The 17,710-nt window shown below is 40.4% G+C and overlaps 1 protein-coding gene across 3 annotated transcripts in view; it reads right to left on the bottom strand.

Annotated features, from left to right (window-relative positions):
* LOC106872917 (fibulin-1) overlaps positions 1 to 17,710 on the bottom strand; it is a 150,904-nt gene that overhangs the window by 17,340 nt on the left and 115,854 nt on the right. Inside the window, exon 15 of one of the 3 annotated variants that reach the window (XM_014920094.2) lies at positions 2,603 to 5,092. The exons of the other annotated variants lie outside the window; for them this stretch is intronic. Coding sequence (XP_014775580.1) covers positions 4,702 to 5,092 — 391 coding nt within the window. The 3' untranslated portion in view covers positions 2,603 to 4,701. Of the gene's footprint in view, positions 1 to 2,602; positions 5,093 to 17,710 lie in introns of those variants that run through there. 3 annotated transcript variants of the gene reach the window in all.

Below are 17,710 nucleotides of genomic sequence, written 5' to 3'. Positions count from 1 at the left end.
CGACAGCAGTGGAATTTGAAATCAGAACATTAAGACAGCCTAATGATTCTGCTATCTCACTGCCTCAATAATAATAATAATAATAATAATAATAATAATAATAATAATAATAATAATAATAATAATAATAATAATCTTTTCTAGTATAGGTACAAGGCGAGCAATTTCAGGAGAGGTGTTAAGTCGATTACATCGATCCCAGTACTCAACTGGTACTTAATTTATCGACCCCCAAAAGGATGAAAGGCAAAGTTGACCTTGGTGGAATTCGAACTCAGAATGTAGCAGCAGACGAAATATTGTTAAACATTTTGCCTGGTGTGCTAACTATTCTGCCAGCTTGCCACATTAATAATAATAACAATAATACTTAAAATGGCAAAAGAAAGAAGTGAAGAAAATGGATACCAAGACCAGAAAAATGACAATACACGGAGCTTTCCACCCTAAGAGTTACACTGACAGGTGTCAGAAGAAAGGGTGGGAGAGGTTGAGAAGTTTGATCAGTTGCCAGAACTGTATTGAAGCAGAGGAAAACAGCTTAGGGTGGTATATAAAAAATGCTGCAGAGCCACTGTTGAAACATACAAAGAAGGCCGGCGTCATCAAAACTGAAAATTGTGTAACTAAAGAAAAATTTAAACAAGAAATGAACAAAAAAAAAAAAGAAAATGTATGGTCAGTTTGCAAGGGATGTGAACACGAAGACAGATACAGAGGACCAGTGGCTATGGATGAGGAGGAGTGACCTGAAGATAGAGACAGAAGCACTCATATGCGCAGCTCAAGAACAAGCATTAAGGACCAACTATATGAAGTACAGAATAGACAACATTACCGATAGCAACAAATGCAGAATGTATGGTGAGAGGGGTGAAACAGTATGACACATCGTTAGCGAATGCCCGAAATTGGCACAACACGAATACAAAAGACACCATGACGATGTGGCAAGAATGATCCATTGGGAGCTCTGTGGTAATCACGACCTACAAAGAGTAAAGACGTGGTATGAGAAAACTCCAGAAGGAGTCACCGGAAATGAGAATTGCAAAATCATGTGGAATGCAATGATCTAGTGCAATCACCCAACCAGACATTGCAGTGGTGAATAAAAAACAAAGAACATGTATGATAATCAACATAGCATGCCCTGGTGACAACAGGATCAATGTGAAAGAAGAAGACCAAAAAGAAATAAACAACTATGACGATTTGAAGTGGGAAATGCAAAGGATGTGGTCAATGAAGAGAGTAGTTGTGATACCACTAGTAACTGGTGCACTTGGCAGTATCAACACTCAACTACCAACATGGCCGAAAAAGATTGGTGCAAGTGTGAAGGTAGAACACCTACAAAAATCAGCATTGCTTGGAGCTGCAAGAATTTTTTGCAGGGTTCTTGAAGCATGACCGGTAAACAAGTGTCACCTTAGTCTACTGGCTGTGGACAGTTGACACTTTCCATCATACCCAGCAATATAGGCTGCAAGTTTTCATATAATAATAATCCTTTCTATTATAGGCACAAGGCCTTCAAAATGTTTTTTTGGAGAAGGGGCGGGGGCTAGTCAATTACATTGACCCCAGTGTGTAACTGTTACTTATTTCGTTGACCCGAAAACGATGAAAGGCAAAGTTGACCTTGGTGGAAGTTGAACTCAGAATGTAGCAACAGGTGACATACCGCTAAGCATTTCACCTGGTGTGCTAACGATTCTGCCAGCTCACCACCTTAATAGTAATAATAATAATTATAAAAATAATAATAATCTTTTCTTTATTGATCACAAGGGCCGGACACAAAATGAAAAAGATATTACAAAAACAAGGGACAGTTGGAGCTTAACACAAAATTGTGCATACAATGAAAAACAATAATAATCCTTTCTACTATAAAGCACAAGGCCTGAAATTTTGCAGGAGGGGGGCTGGTTGATTACATTGATCCTAGTGCTTACCTAAAACTTATTTCATCAAATGCAAAAGGATGAAAGGCACAGTCGACCTCAGTGGAATTTGAACTCAAAACATAAGAACAGATGGAATGCTGCTAAGCATTTTGCCCAGCATGCTAATGGTTTTGGGGGTGGGAGTAAGTCGATTACATCGACTCCTGTGCTCGACTGGTACTTATTTTATCAACCCTGAAAGGATGAAAGGCAAAGTGGACCTTAGCAGAACTTGAACTCAGAACGTAAAGATGGATGAAATGCTGCCAAGCATTTCACTTGGTATGCTAATGGTTCTGTTAGTTTGCTGCCTTAATAATAATAATAATAATCTATTCTACTAAAGGCCTGAAATTTGGGTGGAGGGGACTAGCCGATTATATCGACCTCAGTGTGTCACTGGTACTTCATTTATTGACCCTGAAAGGACGAAAGATAAAGTTAAGCCTGGCAGAATTTGAACTCAGAATGCAAAGATTGATGAAATGCCTCCAAGCATTTAGCCCAGCATGCTAACAATTCTGCCAGCTTGTCACCCGAATATTAACAACAACAATAATAAAACTAGTAGTAGTAGTAGAAGTAGTAGTAGTAGTAGAAGTAGTAGTAGTAGTGATAATGATAATGATAATAATAATAATAACAAATAATAATGATGACAATGATGATGATTTATTTTATTGGTTATAAGGGCTCAGTATTTTGGGGGATAGTACAAGGGGAAAATGCAAAAGAACCAGAAGGCCACAAATTTGGTGGAGAGGAATAATCAAATATATGACTTAGTAGTAGTAGTAGTAGTAGTAGTAGTAGTAGTAGTAGTAGTAATAATAATAATGATTTCTAACATAAGGCGTAAGACCACAAATTTTGATTAAATTGATCCCAGTGATTGACATCTATTTAAGTCATTGGCCCCAGGAGGATAAAAGACAAAGATGACATCAACAAGATCTTGAACTCAGCGACATGATATTTGGAATAAAAATCTATAAGAGCAACAACAACAAGAACAACAATAATAATAATAATCCTTTCTACTATAAGCACAAGGCCTGAAATTTGAGGGGAGGGGACTAGTTGATTACATCGACCCCAGTTGTTCACTGGTACTTAATTTATCGAACTCCACCCCAAAAGGATGAAAGGCAAAGTTGACCTTGGGGGAATTTGAACTCAGAGCATAGCAAACAAGTGAAATACTGCTCAGCATTTCATCCAGTACAATAAGGATTCTGCCAGCTCACTGCCTTAGTAGTAGTAGTAGTAGTAGTAGTAGTAGTAGTAGTAATAATAATAATAATAATAATAAGCTGATTCCTACCTAGCTCAGATACCAGGAAACCCCAAAATGGCTGAAGTTCAAAAGATAGTGCTCATGGGAATTGCCCATATCCTACGTAAAATACTGTCTATGTGATCTCAAATTTTAAAGCAAACACATAATTTTCTTATGGTTTCTTAAACATTCACTTGAACAAAACTGTACAAATCCAAATATATGGTACCCTAGGCATAACACCTACACGAACTTCTAACTTGTTGTCTCTTGAGGTCTCTGGGTGAGACTTGGATCCAACTTGTACAAAAGCAAAACAAAAGTCAAACATAAAATAATAATAATAATAATCTTTTCTACAATAGGCACAAGGGCTGAAATTTGGGCAGAGGCCACTAATTGATTACTTTGATACCAATAATTAACTGGTTCTTGTTTTATTCTTTTATTGTCCCCCAAAAAGGATGAAGGGCAAAGTCAACCTCAATGGAAATTGAACTCAGAATGTAAAGATGGAAGAAACGCTGCTAAGTATTTTGATTTGGTGCAGCATGCTAATGATTCTGCCAGCTCACCGCTTTAATAATAATAATAATAATAATAATAATGATGATGATAATGATAATAATGATAATAACAATGATAATAATTCTTTCTAATTCAAGCACAAGGCCAACAATTTTGAGGGGAGGGTGTAGTTGATACTTTCAACCCCAGAACTTGACTGGTACTTTATTTTATCAACTGCAGAAGGATATAATAACAGCAGCAGTAACACTAATAATAATAATAATAATAATAATAATAATAATAATAATAATAATAGTAGTAGAAGTAGTAGTGGTGGTAGTAGTAGTAGTAGTAGTAGTAGTAGTAGTAGTAGTAGTAGTAGTAGTAGTAGTGGTAATTTCAAATTTTGACACAAGGCCAGAAATTTCGGGGGAGGGAATAAGTCAATTAGAATGGCTCCAATGGTCAACTGGTACTTATTTTATCAACCTTGAAAGGATGAAAGCAAAGTGGACCTTGGCAGAATTTGAACTCAGAATGTAAATAGACAAACGAAATGCTGCCAAGCATTTCGTCTGGCATGCTAACAATTTTGCCAAATAATAACAATAATAATAATAATAATGAGAATTTTTTTTACATAGGCACAAGACCAGCATTTCAGCGGAAGGTGGGGAACAGTCGATTACATCAACCCCAGTATAAGACTGGTACTTTATTTTATTGACTCCAAGAAGGATGAAAAGCAAAGTTAATCTGGGTGAGATTTGAAATATAATACAAAAAAAAAATATTGAAATGAAAAATTTTAAATCTTGAGAAAGTTAAAAAGGAGGTTTATGAAAGGTGGAGGATGAGGAGGAGAGGTGGAGGAGGAGGAGGAAAAGGAGGTGGAGAAACTGACAGAGAATATATTAAAAAAAAATGTACAAATATTGAAAAGTTAGCTGAAATGACTGTTTAGGTTACATAAAGGAACAATTTTGACACGGCTTGACCAATTAGTTGGTGCTTGTCAGAACTGTACATGTCCATAGTCAGTTGGATCTTTATGTCCTGTGGCCCAGGTATCCGTCGAAGGAGTTCAAGGGCCGCCGAATTGGTGGTGTAGTTCAAATGGAAATACTGTTGACTGATCTTGGTCACACCACCAAGCTGCGGACTGGCATCTTGGAGCTTAAGGCTGAAGCGGAAATACCTCGACGGCAAGATTCGTCCGGAGATTGTGAACAGCGTTGTAGGCACCTTTATTTTGGATGGGAAGGTCATGAAGTTGTAAGAGAGTGACAAGGGTGATGTGAGGCACTCGATATTTTGTACTGGACAAATGCTTGGTCGCTGGCAACGGACACTGAAAGAGAAAGAGAAGATGACACACACACAATCACACAATAAGCAAAAACAATAACAGTAGCAGCAAAGATATTTGTTGTTAATTCTTACACTTCTAATGTTGCAATGGGTGGCTGTAGGGTATGGAGAGCAAAGTATGTTGCTATTTGGCCCCCAAATCAACCCTGGTATCACCAATAGTCTCTTTTTCTTATATCAGGAACTACATGGACCATTTTATTTCCTTGTGTTACCCTCTTCCGATGTGCTCTGTTCAACGTAACACAGTAAATTAACAGTCATTAGACTATTATATTTCACCTTAATAATCTTTTACCACCTTCTTCCAGTTTGTTTTACTTTGTATTCAAATCCAGCTAAGGTCAACTTTATTTTTCGTCCTTTCAGGGCCAATAACCAACCCCACAAAAAAACCCCTATCATTCCCGGTCAGTTGGTTGGATGATGGAACTGTTGGAAATCTTAGAGCACCGTATAAGTGCTTTGCAGTCTCTTGTAGGTCTTTGTATCCTCAGTTTAAATTCTCCACCTTCCCGCACTCCTCCTCTCAATAACAACATTATTGTGAAGCACTGCAGTTGACCGCAGCATTAAAAAACCAACTGCTTATGACACTCCAGGGAACTCTGAAAGCTGTATTAATAGACAACTTACTTAGGAGGGAAGTAACATTTCCAGTTACTACCCTCTGACACAGAGTAGTGAAAATTCTTTTGTCCGCTTACATAGGACAATCTTTCCAGTGCTGATGGCACAACCAAATGCACATAATGCACTCTGAAGGACATAACATAACTGCAAAGTTGGCTGGTTTCTCTGCTGCTGTTTGTGCTCGACAGTGAATTGGCAGAAGGCAAGCACACACAAGGTGGGCAGAGAAAGCACTTTGAAGATACACTCAGAGCCTCACTGAAGTGCTTTCAGATCTACCCCCGACATCTGGGAAATGCAGGCACAGGAATACCCTGCCTGGCACAGCTGCACCAACAGAGGTGCCACCTCCCACTGATAGAAAAAGGATCACAGGAGCACAAAGAAAACGTGAACTGTGCAGGTCCAGAGCCAACTCCCTGCCTTAATTCCCAGCAGACCACCAGTGCTTGACCTGCAGTAGAACCTTCTGAGCATGTATTGGATTGATTGGCCATAGCTGAACACACCGTGTCCCATCTTCTTCTCCCGTGTGATGTTCTTGTTCGTTGTTGACAACAATGGATGAACATTATTATGTGCCAGAGGATGCTGACTGTGATGAATAAGAAGACACTGTAAAACCCATCAAACCCTCAGTAAAACAAATGCAAAATGATGATGATGATAAGGATGATGATGATGGTGATGATAAGAATGATGATGATAATGATGAAGGTGATGATGATGATGAGGTGACAGTGAAAATAATAATATACCCTAGTCAGTGTAGTTTTATAAACTATTATTTCTTTTGAGTTGTTAGTAAGTCATAACAGAAACTTAACCCTGATTAAAAGTATATTCGGATTAAAGGCACTCCTGCCATGACCATCCTGTTATTTTTAAAGATTATCTAGAACTACACTGCATTCTGTAAGGAGTTTTATCCGACAGTTCATATCAGAACTGTTCTTTCAGGTTACGTATGGATTCACAAGTTGAAGAATTACTGAATATTGTCAGTATCTTATTAGATGAAGAGGAGTGTAGGGTTGAGAATGGGAGTGGTTTTTGTTACTAAAATAGGGGTCTAATTTTTGTATTTATTTAAATAACATCAAAAACATGACACAATGTGACACGGCTGCACTTTTTAAATTATAAGTACAGTCCATCCATGGGGCTTCCATACAGTTTCCATCTCCCCAGTTTTACTTATTAGCTATGGCTATACCTCAGGCTATAAAAAAATGACATTTGCTTTTAGTGCCACATGGTGGGATTGAACATAAGACCTTGTGGTTGCAAAGCAAACTGATTAACCATTTGGCCATACTATGTACCTGTAATTCAAAAGGTACAGCCATATCACACACTATGTTATGCTGATTCTACCTGAGAGTTACACTAAGTGTATCTTTGGAATACTCAGCCAGTTACATGTTAATTCAGAAGCAAGTAACTATTATCTTTTATATTTTATCTTCTACTTGTTTCAGTCATTAGACTATGTCCATGCTGGGGCACTGCCTAGAAGGGTTGAGTCAAAAAATTCACTCCCCACTACCTGCCTCATACTTGTTGTTATTCAAGCACAATACTTATTCTCTCAATCTCTTTTGCGAAACTGCTAAGTTACGAGTAAACACTGATGTGAAGGAGGAAAAGAAAGAAGTAGAGGGAGAATTACTGTGGTCATACCTGTCTATCTGGAAGGGGTCACTTACAACGTCCACATGTTTTGTCTGCTGCCGTATTGTCTGTCTATCTGGAAGGGGTCACTTACAACGTCCATGTGCTCTGTCTGCTGTCATACCATCTAACAGGTCTACTCTCATACACTACCAACTGACTGCTCTCACCTTGCTGACCCCCACAGCCCTTCTGGTGGGACCCGCAGGCCCCACTTCCGACAGGACATGCATGCTCCCTCACTTCCGGTCTTTCCTTCCAACACAGCTTGGCTCAAACACTACACGCTCCCCACCCCTGATCTGATGATCATTCAACCAGCCTGCCCACATCCTCTCCTCAACCCTGACCACACACCTTGTCTCATAATCAGTCAACCAGTGAGGAGGGCACCGCTCCCTCTGCAACCGCTGTGGGACTTCAGGACTGGCCTCAGTCCCTGGCATGTTGCTGCCAGCTTCGTCCTCTTGTCCATTACTATTGGCTCTATCTCCAATGCATTGATGATCCTGCGCACATTCAAAACATGACGTGGCATGCCATCTATGGACATATTGTTCCTCGAATTTACAGAGGTTATTGTCCCCTTTCCCCATTGTGCATTGTGCATTTGGGGGGTTTAACCCAGACGTCTTCCCTGACCTGCGCAAAGGCATGTTCTTTCTCTTCTGTGGGTTGTGGCAATGCAGTACATGGATGTCTCCACTCGTACTTGAATATTGCCCTGTGCGGCACCGACTCCTTAGTCTGTCCTGACCTGGGTGACATATTATACCAAAAAACGGCCTTGACCGGTGAGATGTGGCCCCTCTCTGCTATGGTCTTGATGGTGCAATGATGCCTCTCCACAACCCCATTGCCACTTGGCCAGTATGCTGCCCTGAAGAAACGGCTGACATGCCACTTGTCAAGCATTTCCCCCAGCATCTCCGAGTGAAACACAGTGCCATTGTCCACAAGCAGCTCATCCACGGGGCCTCGTTCTAGGAATACCCCATTTAGCATTCTTGTGATTTCCTCTGCAGCCCCCCACCCATCTTCATCTCCCTCCATATGGCCAACCGCCCTGGTCCGCAGTTGACCATCAAGAGGTATGTCCCCTGCCAGTAGTGTGTCACGTCCACTGCCAGTTGTTTCCGATTGTGTTCCACTGGAATGCTTCCTGCCTCCTGCACACTCAGAGTGGGGTCAATGGACTGGCCCCTGTTGCAGCTCCCAACTACTCTCTGCACACTCTGCCTGGTTACATCAGGCTCAACTTTCCTGGCTAGGAACAGGGTCCAGTCCACCCCCATATGATGCATAGTATGCAGTCTCCTCAGCTCTGAGTCACTCAGTCGACACACTGCAGTCACTTGCTTCAGATCTTCCGCCACCTGCAACCAGACTTTCTTTATTCTGGTCAGGACATCCACTCTGTTCCTCTCAAAGGGCACAAAAACCACACTCAGCCTCAGTAGCTAGCTTGCCCAGAATTCCCAAACAGTGTCTTATCAGCATCTCTGCACCCCCTTTGGTTCACACCCTCCGTTCGCTGGTGACCACTGATCCTACCCATCCCACTGCACTTAAGTGGCCAAATCGGTCTGGATCTCGATGGTACATAGCCCCTACCTCAGGGCCAGGTTCATCCCCTTCAACACAGCATCCAGCTCCACCATGTTGATATGGTTGCAGTCGTCCTTCTTCCTGAGCCAGGCTGCATCCTCCACCACAACACCTCCAATTTCCAGGACTCTTACTGGTCCTCCACAGTCACTCTCTCTAAGATTTCTTGCCCATTTGTCACTCCATCTCACTCCTTCAGCTCGCCTCTTGATGAAGCTGCATGCTGTCTGAAGCCATCCTGCAATTGGGTTGTGTCCCAGCAGCTTCCCACACACAGAAAACAGTTCTCACCTACTCGTACTGGCATCTTCCCTCTCTGAAACACTAACGTGCCTGCCTTGTCTCTCTGTAGCTCGAGTCCCAGTGCAGCTCCTCCTTCCATTGCCTCTGGCAGTTTGGCAGTTAGCCCGAAACTCTTCATCTGGCTTATGACCTCCTTTGCTGACACTATGCTCTCGTCCACCAGGATGTTGTCAATATAAGAATTGGTTGCTCGTTTCACTTTGTCCACCTTTCCCAAGATAAGATGGTTTTGAGAATCATTGTCATAATCTTTGGTGCTGAATTCAGCCCGAATCCCAACCTGGTCAGGCAGTATGTCCAACCCTTGTACCTTACTAGTCTCTCAGCCACATGCAGCTGCAGGTATGCTGACTTCAGAATGACGATTGTGGAGGCCCCTATCATCTGCCTCCACTCTCTCAGGGTTTTGCTGCAAACGTCTATGGCTACACCACCTGTATGGCACAATATGTAGTCGTTCAGCTCCTGGAAATCTAATACCAGCCTGACTTTATGCTTCGTCAGCTGCACCATTGCCATCAGTGGTAGCACTCCACTCTCCACTCCCTCCTTCCAAGGGATCAGAATTCCTTCCTTGATCCAAAATTCCACCTCTCCCTTGAATTCGCTTTCAGGGTATGCTGATAGCAGCCTACTGCATTTTTCAACATCGGAAGATCTCCCTTCCAGTACCATTCTACTGTCCACTGCCAGCCATCGAACACAACCCCCAAATCCTTGTCTGTAATGGTGCATGCAACATATTTTTCTTTGCAGCTCTCACCAACGCCTGTTACAGACTCATGACGTATAGCGCCCCTGTATCACCGAACATTACACTGGCTTCATTGACCACAACACCTCCTAAACGGACAATGGCGTCCCTCTCCATCACCACATCGATTCCATCCACCACATGGTTGATCACAATTGCACGCAACTTCAATCTTGTTCCTCGTACCACCATCTCCACATCGCAACTTCCTCTGCATTCAACTTCTGTACCTTCAACAGCCCTTACACTAGTCACTCGACTCCATTCTTCTACCACTTCCAGAATCATTAGGGTTGTTGAGCAGCCCATGTCCACGAGGGCTCGTGATACCTTTCCCTCCACCACGACGTCCACTACTGACAACAACTGTATATGCACCTCTATTCTTTCAACGGGACGACTACCGGTGCAGTAGTCTCCCTTAAACTGTTTCCCTGAATGCATTCACTAGTGATGTGGCCTGATAGCAAATTACTCCAGGCTTGGGTTCCTTGCAGTCTGTCACCATGTGCGAACCCTGACACTGAAAACATTGCCCTTCGAGGGGTCACACATGTGCCTTGTTTAACCCCTCTCCACCACTGTTTGTTTGACCTCTTCTCGTAGTTGCAGTCACTGCTAGTGGTGTCATCCTGTAACACGAAATGAGGTCCCTGGCCTGAGATATTACCTCCCCCATCACCATGGAGTGACTACTCAGCAGCTTTTGCAGTTCGACCGACATGTGGTCAGGAAATCCAGTCACAAATGCTAATTTGACTGTTTGTTCCAGTGCTTCGTCCTTGTATCCTGTAAGTTTGGCCAATCTCCTGATTTTGTTGGTAAACACATCGACCTGTTCACCCGTCCACTTTGCTTTCCCCAGTCGACCATATGTCCCATATGTCCTTCTATTTTTTCTGCACTTAACTGGTCCTTCTCCATTTCCAGGTATAGCGCCAACGCTGATCCATCAAGGTACAATGGTATGAAATTCACTTGGTCATCTATACTGTGGAGTTTTGCCACCAACTTAATTTTTTTCAACCAAACGGCGACATCTCCCTCGCCGCAAAATGGCCTACCATCTCATTCAAAATGCAGACCATACCCATCATTTTTCTTTTCTTCTTTTTTATTTTTTTTGAGCCGAAATAGCTTGTGATGTGAAGGAGGAAAAGACAGAAGTAGAGGGAGAATTACAGTGGTCTTACCTGTCTATCTGGAAGGGGTTGCTCACAATGTCCACGTACTCTGTCTGCTGCCGTACCGTCTGTCTGCTGCCGTACCGTCTGTCTACGTGGAAGGGGTCACTTACAATGTCAATGTGCTCTGTCTGCTGCTGTACCATCTAACAGGTCTACTCTTGTGTGCTGTCCAATGCCAACTGACCACTCATGTTTTGCCGACCACGAATGCCCACTGCAGCCCTTCTGGTGGGACCCACAAGCCCCACTTCCGACAGGACATGTGTACTCCCTCACTTCCGGTTTTTCCCTCCAACACAGCCTGGCTCTTAACACCACAAACACATCAACATCAGTTGTGAAGCATTGACCGTGGGACAAACACAAACACACACACACACACACATATAAACACATAAATACATACGTACATATATATGTATGTATGTGTGTATGTATATAAAAGGATTTGAAAATGCACTGGAATTCGTTTAGGTTTTTATTTAAAATTTTTATAAACTTAACCAGTTTCACAAATTTCTCTGATTTCTCAACTTTTGAAAATCAGAGAAATCTATGAAATTGGTTAAGTCTTAATTTTAAAATAAAAAATCTGAATGAATCCCAGTGTGTTTTCAACATCTTTTTTCTATATTTCTACCTGTGTAGAATAAAATAATTATGTTTTATAGATATATATATACAACAGGCTTCTTTCAGTTTCCATCTACCAAATCCACTCACAAGGCTTTGGTCAGCCCAGGGCTTTACTAAAAGACACTTGCTCAAAATGTCATGCAGTGGAACTGAGCCCAGAACCATGCGGTTGGGAAACAAGCTCCTTTTCACACAACCATGCCTGTGCCTACACTATTCAATGGAGTATATTAAACTTTTTAAAGATCAAATCTCAGTTTACCTTTGAATGTTTTCATCACTGGGTATCAGAAAAAAGAAACAAAACTAAAGTTCATCTTTCTTAGAGATGGATGATGCACTGAAGATAACACAGGCATTTATCATTAGTCTATGGCATAGCGGTGAGCTGGCAGAATCGTTAGCATGCCAGGCAAAATGCTTAGCAGTATTTCATCCAGCTTTATGTTCTGAGTTCACATTCTGCCAAGGTTGATTTTGCCTTTCATCCCTTTGGGGGTCAATAAAATAAGTACCAGTTGAATACTGGGGGTGAATGTAATCAACTTTACCTCCCCCATCCCCACCCTCTGAATTTGCTGGCCTTGTGCTAAAATTTAAAATCATTATTAGTCTGTTGCAAAGTGGTGAGTTGGCAGACAAAAAAAACTAAGTGGCATTTCTTCTGGCTTTTTACTTTCTGAGTTCAAATTCTGCTGAGGTCTACTTTGCCTTTCATCTTTTCAGGCCTCAATAAAACAAGCACCTTTTAAGTATTGAGGTCAATGTAACCGACTTGTCCCAACCACTAAAACCGCTGGTCATGTACCAAAATTTGAAACCACAATTAGTTTATTACTCTGAATTATCCTTGATCAGTAATTCTCAACCAGGGTCCATATGACCCTTGGAAGTCTCATATATAAGATTTTGTTGCTAAAATTTATTTCCAGTAAATTGGTTATATATCTATGACACAAAATATTTCAAATATTTTAATCATTTTTATACAATTCCCAATAATATTTAATTATAAAAATATAATAGGATTTTTTAAACATTGAATGACTGGGAGGGTCCATCTGAGTAAGATAGGAATCAAAGGGGTCCACAGGCAAAAAGAATGGTTGAGAACCACTGTCCAAGATGGTCCCTCTCTCCCTGTTGACATTTAATTGCTGGTCATTGGTTCTGTTGATTTCTCCTTCATTTTGCTTAATCTAAAACCCCAGCTGTTTCTCTGTTTTGTCATCATACTAACCCAAAGTCTTGGACCCTTATGGTTAATAAAAGAAATTATTTTGCTAAACAGAATGGTTTGTGTCATTTCTATCGGTTCTCTGTGTTATGGGTCTGAATCCTACCAAGGTCATCGGTGCCTTTCATCCTTTAAGAGTCAAAAAGTGTCTGCCAATTACTGGGGGTCAATTTGATTTACTGACCCCTTCCATCAAATTTTAAACCTATCATTATGTTCCTAATGTTATCATTAAGCTTATAAGACTTAGGATAAGTTAGCTGAGTTCAGAACAGCATAGACAACCTTAGCGAACAAAGGAATGAAACAAGTTGAGGAAGAAAACATCCTGGTCCTTGAAGCAAAACACCAAAGAAAGAAAGACAACACACTGCAGAAGTGCAGCACCTTCCTTGCATGCAGATTTTGCAGCAGAACTTGCTCATCAAACGTAGGAAGGATCAGCCATGAGAGAAGCTGCAAGAAGAAGACTATGAGAACCTAATTAAGACATTCTCCACTGCCTAAACCATCTGTTAAGATGTAAAGATATATATATATATATATATATATATCAAATTTAAAATTTAAAAGAGAATTTTGACGCTGATATCCATTATTATTGAAATTTATTCCTATGTCAACATTTCTGTATAAGGCTAAATTTAACTGTCAAATTCAAGTCAAATATATAATTTACCTTACACATCTTCAGGGTAAACGGTAACGAACAAAAAGTAAACACCAAAAACATCGTCTCTAAGTCCAGTTCATATTCAAATTTCTCCTCAAATAACTCGTTAAATAAATTCCTCCTTAAATAAAGGTCCGTCAAAGGAAGAAAACCCCTCATAATATTATTAATTAATTATAAACAATCACATATTACAATGGAAATCTATATTATATTATCTCTAGAAACTTTACATGCTTTTCTCATCAACACATTGTGGCGATATCATATGTACACACACACACACACACACACACACACACACATGCACACGCACACACACACACACACACACACACACACATATATGAGAAAATAAGTTTCTGAAAATATGGAAAAAGAGTCAACCTTGAATTTCACAGAGGTTAATTTTGTCTTTCATCTTTTTGGGTTTGGTAAAATAAATATCAGTCAAGTACTGGGGTTCATATAATTGATTTGCTCTCCCCCTCCCCTAAATTTCAGCCCATGTGCCTTTAGTAGAAAGGATTATTATTATTATTATTATTAATTTTATTATTATTATCATTATTATTTAAGGCTGCAAGCTAGCAGAATTGTTAACATGCTGGACAAGATGCTTAATGGCATTTCATCTGCCTTTACGTTCTGGGTTCAAATATTGCCATGGTCAACTTTACCTTTCATCCTTTTGGGGTCGATAAATTAAGTACCAGTTGCATAGTGGGGTCAATTTAATCAACTAGCCCCCACTCCCCGAAAATTTTGGATCTTGTGCCAAGAGTAGAAAAGATTATTATCATTATCATTATTATTATTATTATTATTATTATTATTATTATTATTATTATTATTATTTAAGGTGGCGAGCTAGCAGAATTGTTTGCACACTGGGCAAAATGCTTAGTGGTATTTCGCCTGTCACTATGTTCTGAGGTTGACTTTGCCTTTCATCTTTTTGGCGTCGATAAATTAAGTACCAGTGAAACACTGGGTTCAATGTAATCGACTTATCCCCTCTCCTAAAAATGGCTGGCCTTGTGGCAAAATTTGAAATCATTATTATTATTATTATTATTATTATTATTATTATTATTATTAATTAAGGCAGTGAGCCGGCAGAATCATTGGCACACTGGGCAAAATGCTTTACGACATTTCATCCATCTTTAGTTTCTGAGTTCAAATTCTGATGAGGTCGACTTTGCCTTTCGTCCTTTTGGGGTCAATAAAATAAGTACCAGTTGCACACTGTAATCAACAAACCCCCTGCCACAAAGTTTCAGGCCTTGTGCCTATAGTAGAGAGAACTACTATTATTATTATAGTTATAAGCAAAACAACCTTTAAAACATTTTAAAATTTCATTTGAAAAAGGGAATTATTCATCCACAGGAAACTCTCAAGTTGGGTAAATTCTCTTATAACATTGATATGGCTTTTATTTCTGAATAGGGAAAAGCACCATCCTAAATGCTTTATAGTGCTTCATTTTTGTCTAATAGGTTTCTGATTCAGTTCCACTGAAAGTGTTAAAGTCAATTGTATTAAACAATAAACAAATTTAACCTTCCAATATTTTATTAGTGATTGCACACCTGATCTCATTTAGTAACCATACACCTGGTCTCACCTGGCAGTCACACATCATGCCTGAGCTGGTAATCATATATACAGCCCTCTCATTCAGGGGCTCACACGTTTCATCATACCTTATAGTCTCAAATCTAATAAGTATACCATACTTAGTTTCACTTTGATGACCACATACTTAGTCTCACCTGGATGATCACAGCTTGACTGACCTCGATCACAGGTCTACTGGATTAAGGCTGTCCCTGGGTTAAACAGCAATAACCACAACTTCAGATCAATGATATCAAAAGCTCTACTTCAACATCACACAAATCCTTTTGCCACTAAATAGAGGAACACCATCTGGCTCCCTTTTTAAAGGCAGGAGGTGAAGCAATCCACAAGATAGAATTGGTCAGTAGGTGGATTCATCCTACCTATGGCAACAAGTGCTTGACAGAACTCCACAAGACAATGCTCAGACAATGCTCAGACAATGCTCAGACATTGTATGAGTGCTTACAGTTCCACTTAGCAGCACTTCTTTTCCTGTTCTCTTCTCAAACTGATAGTGTCCCTTAGTACTACTCCTTGGTTAAAGATTCCTGGAAATCATGTCAGCTTAAAAGTCTTTTGAAACAGTTCAGCTAATTTGTCCTTATTGATGCCTAGAGTTTGCTCCCAAAATGTCATTGCCCTTACCCACAGCTAGATTTCTATATATTGCTAACACAGAACTTCCATTGTGCAGACTGTCCAGCTGATAGAGGATGGTGAAGGCACCCAATCTTGAACTTTTCTTGACTCAAGACTGCAACCCTGGAGAAGAGAGGCAGCAAATTGTGTCTTACAAATAGGGGTCACACCTGCTCAACATCCAAGAAAATCTGCAGGTGGAGCAGTCTCGTTACATGCCCGTGCATTAGCAGTCATGGCATGCCAAGTCTGACTTCCAGAAGGTGCTGCAACAGATGGACTTCCTGACCAGTGGAACATGTCCTTTCCACAGGAAGCAGAAAAGCAGACTCTTCACTCTGGTCAAAAAAGGACCAGAACAAGACACAACAGTCAGTTGCTGGTAAGTTATGATGGAGGTAATGTAGGCATTTGCCATTTATACTAGATCTTTCAGAGATAGTTTCCTCTCAATCCATTTCCAGGTGGAGCTGGTCACTCTGCTAGCAACCTTGTCACAGTTTCTGTCCATCTGGAAGTCCAGACCCAACTAGAGCCCGAGGAAGCAGTTTAACTGGTCCATCTGTCCAGGGACTTGCTATGCTCTTCAATGACATAGATGTACCTCTCCATGTGCCAAGCAGCAAGCCCACTGACTTGTCTGGATTTATCTTTGCTCCTGTCATTGCACAAATTTCTTTTAGAATGGATTTGATTACTTGCAATAATAATATTGGGCTTCTGGCAAAGGTACAAAAACTGAAATTTGGAGGAGGGATAGTCAACAAAATTGACCCTAATAGCTGACTGGTATCAACCCCAAAAGGATGAAAGGTAAAGTTGAACATGATGGTGTTTGAACAATAATAATAATGATCTACTGCTTCAGTTCTTCATTGAAGCCAAGTTAGTATGGATGTAGCTATGGCTGTGTGGTTAAGAAGTTTGCTTCACAAACACCATGGGTTCAAGTTCAATCCTGATGTGTGCCACCTTGTGCAATGTTCTTTTGATTTTCAGTTAGAAACATGGCTGTATGGTTAAGTAGTTTATTCTGCCACTTCATGTTTCTTGAATTCAATCCCACAGCACAGCACCTTCTCAGATGTCTTCTAATATAAACCTTCAGTCATCTAAATTCTTATAAGTGAAATCGGGTAGACAGTAACAGGAGCAGCCTTTCAGAGAGACCATTGTTATTATTAAGTATTTGACTCTACCCATTGTTAGGCCTATCACTTCACTCCCTCATCCTTGGATGCACAGTTCACTCTTTTGCAAATATTCCAACCTTTATCCCAAGTCTAAGAGTAACTTCCTTTCACCAGTTTCAGAGGCCCTCAAAAATGATATCAGGCTCTGCCCTACTCCTTCCAACTAAATCGTCTATCTTTTACTTGCTTCAGTCATTGGACTGTGGCCATGCGACAGCACTGCCTTGAAGGGTCTACTTGAATAGATTGACTCCAGTACTTATTTTTGTAAAGCCTGACACTTATTCTATCAGTCTTTTTTGCCAAACTGCTAAGTTACAGGGACGTAAACAAACCAGCACTGTTTGTCAAGTGGTAATGGTAGGGAACAATCACAACACACACACACATATATATATATATATATATATATATATATATATATATATA

This window comes from Octopus bimaculoides, chromosome 24, assembly GCF_001194135.2.
Source record: "Octopus bimaculoides isolate UCB-OBI-ISO-001 chromosome 24, ASM119413v2, whole genome shotgun sequence".
NCBI lineage: Eukaryota > Metazoa > Mollusca > Cephalopoda > Octopoda > Octopodidae > Octopus > Octopus bimaculoides.
This window is presented reverse-complemented; position numbering and strand designations above follow the sequence as displayed.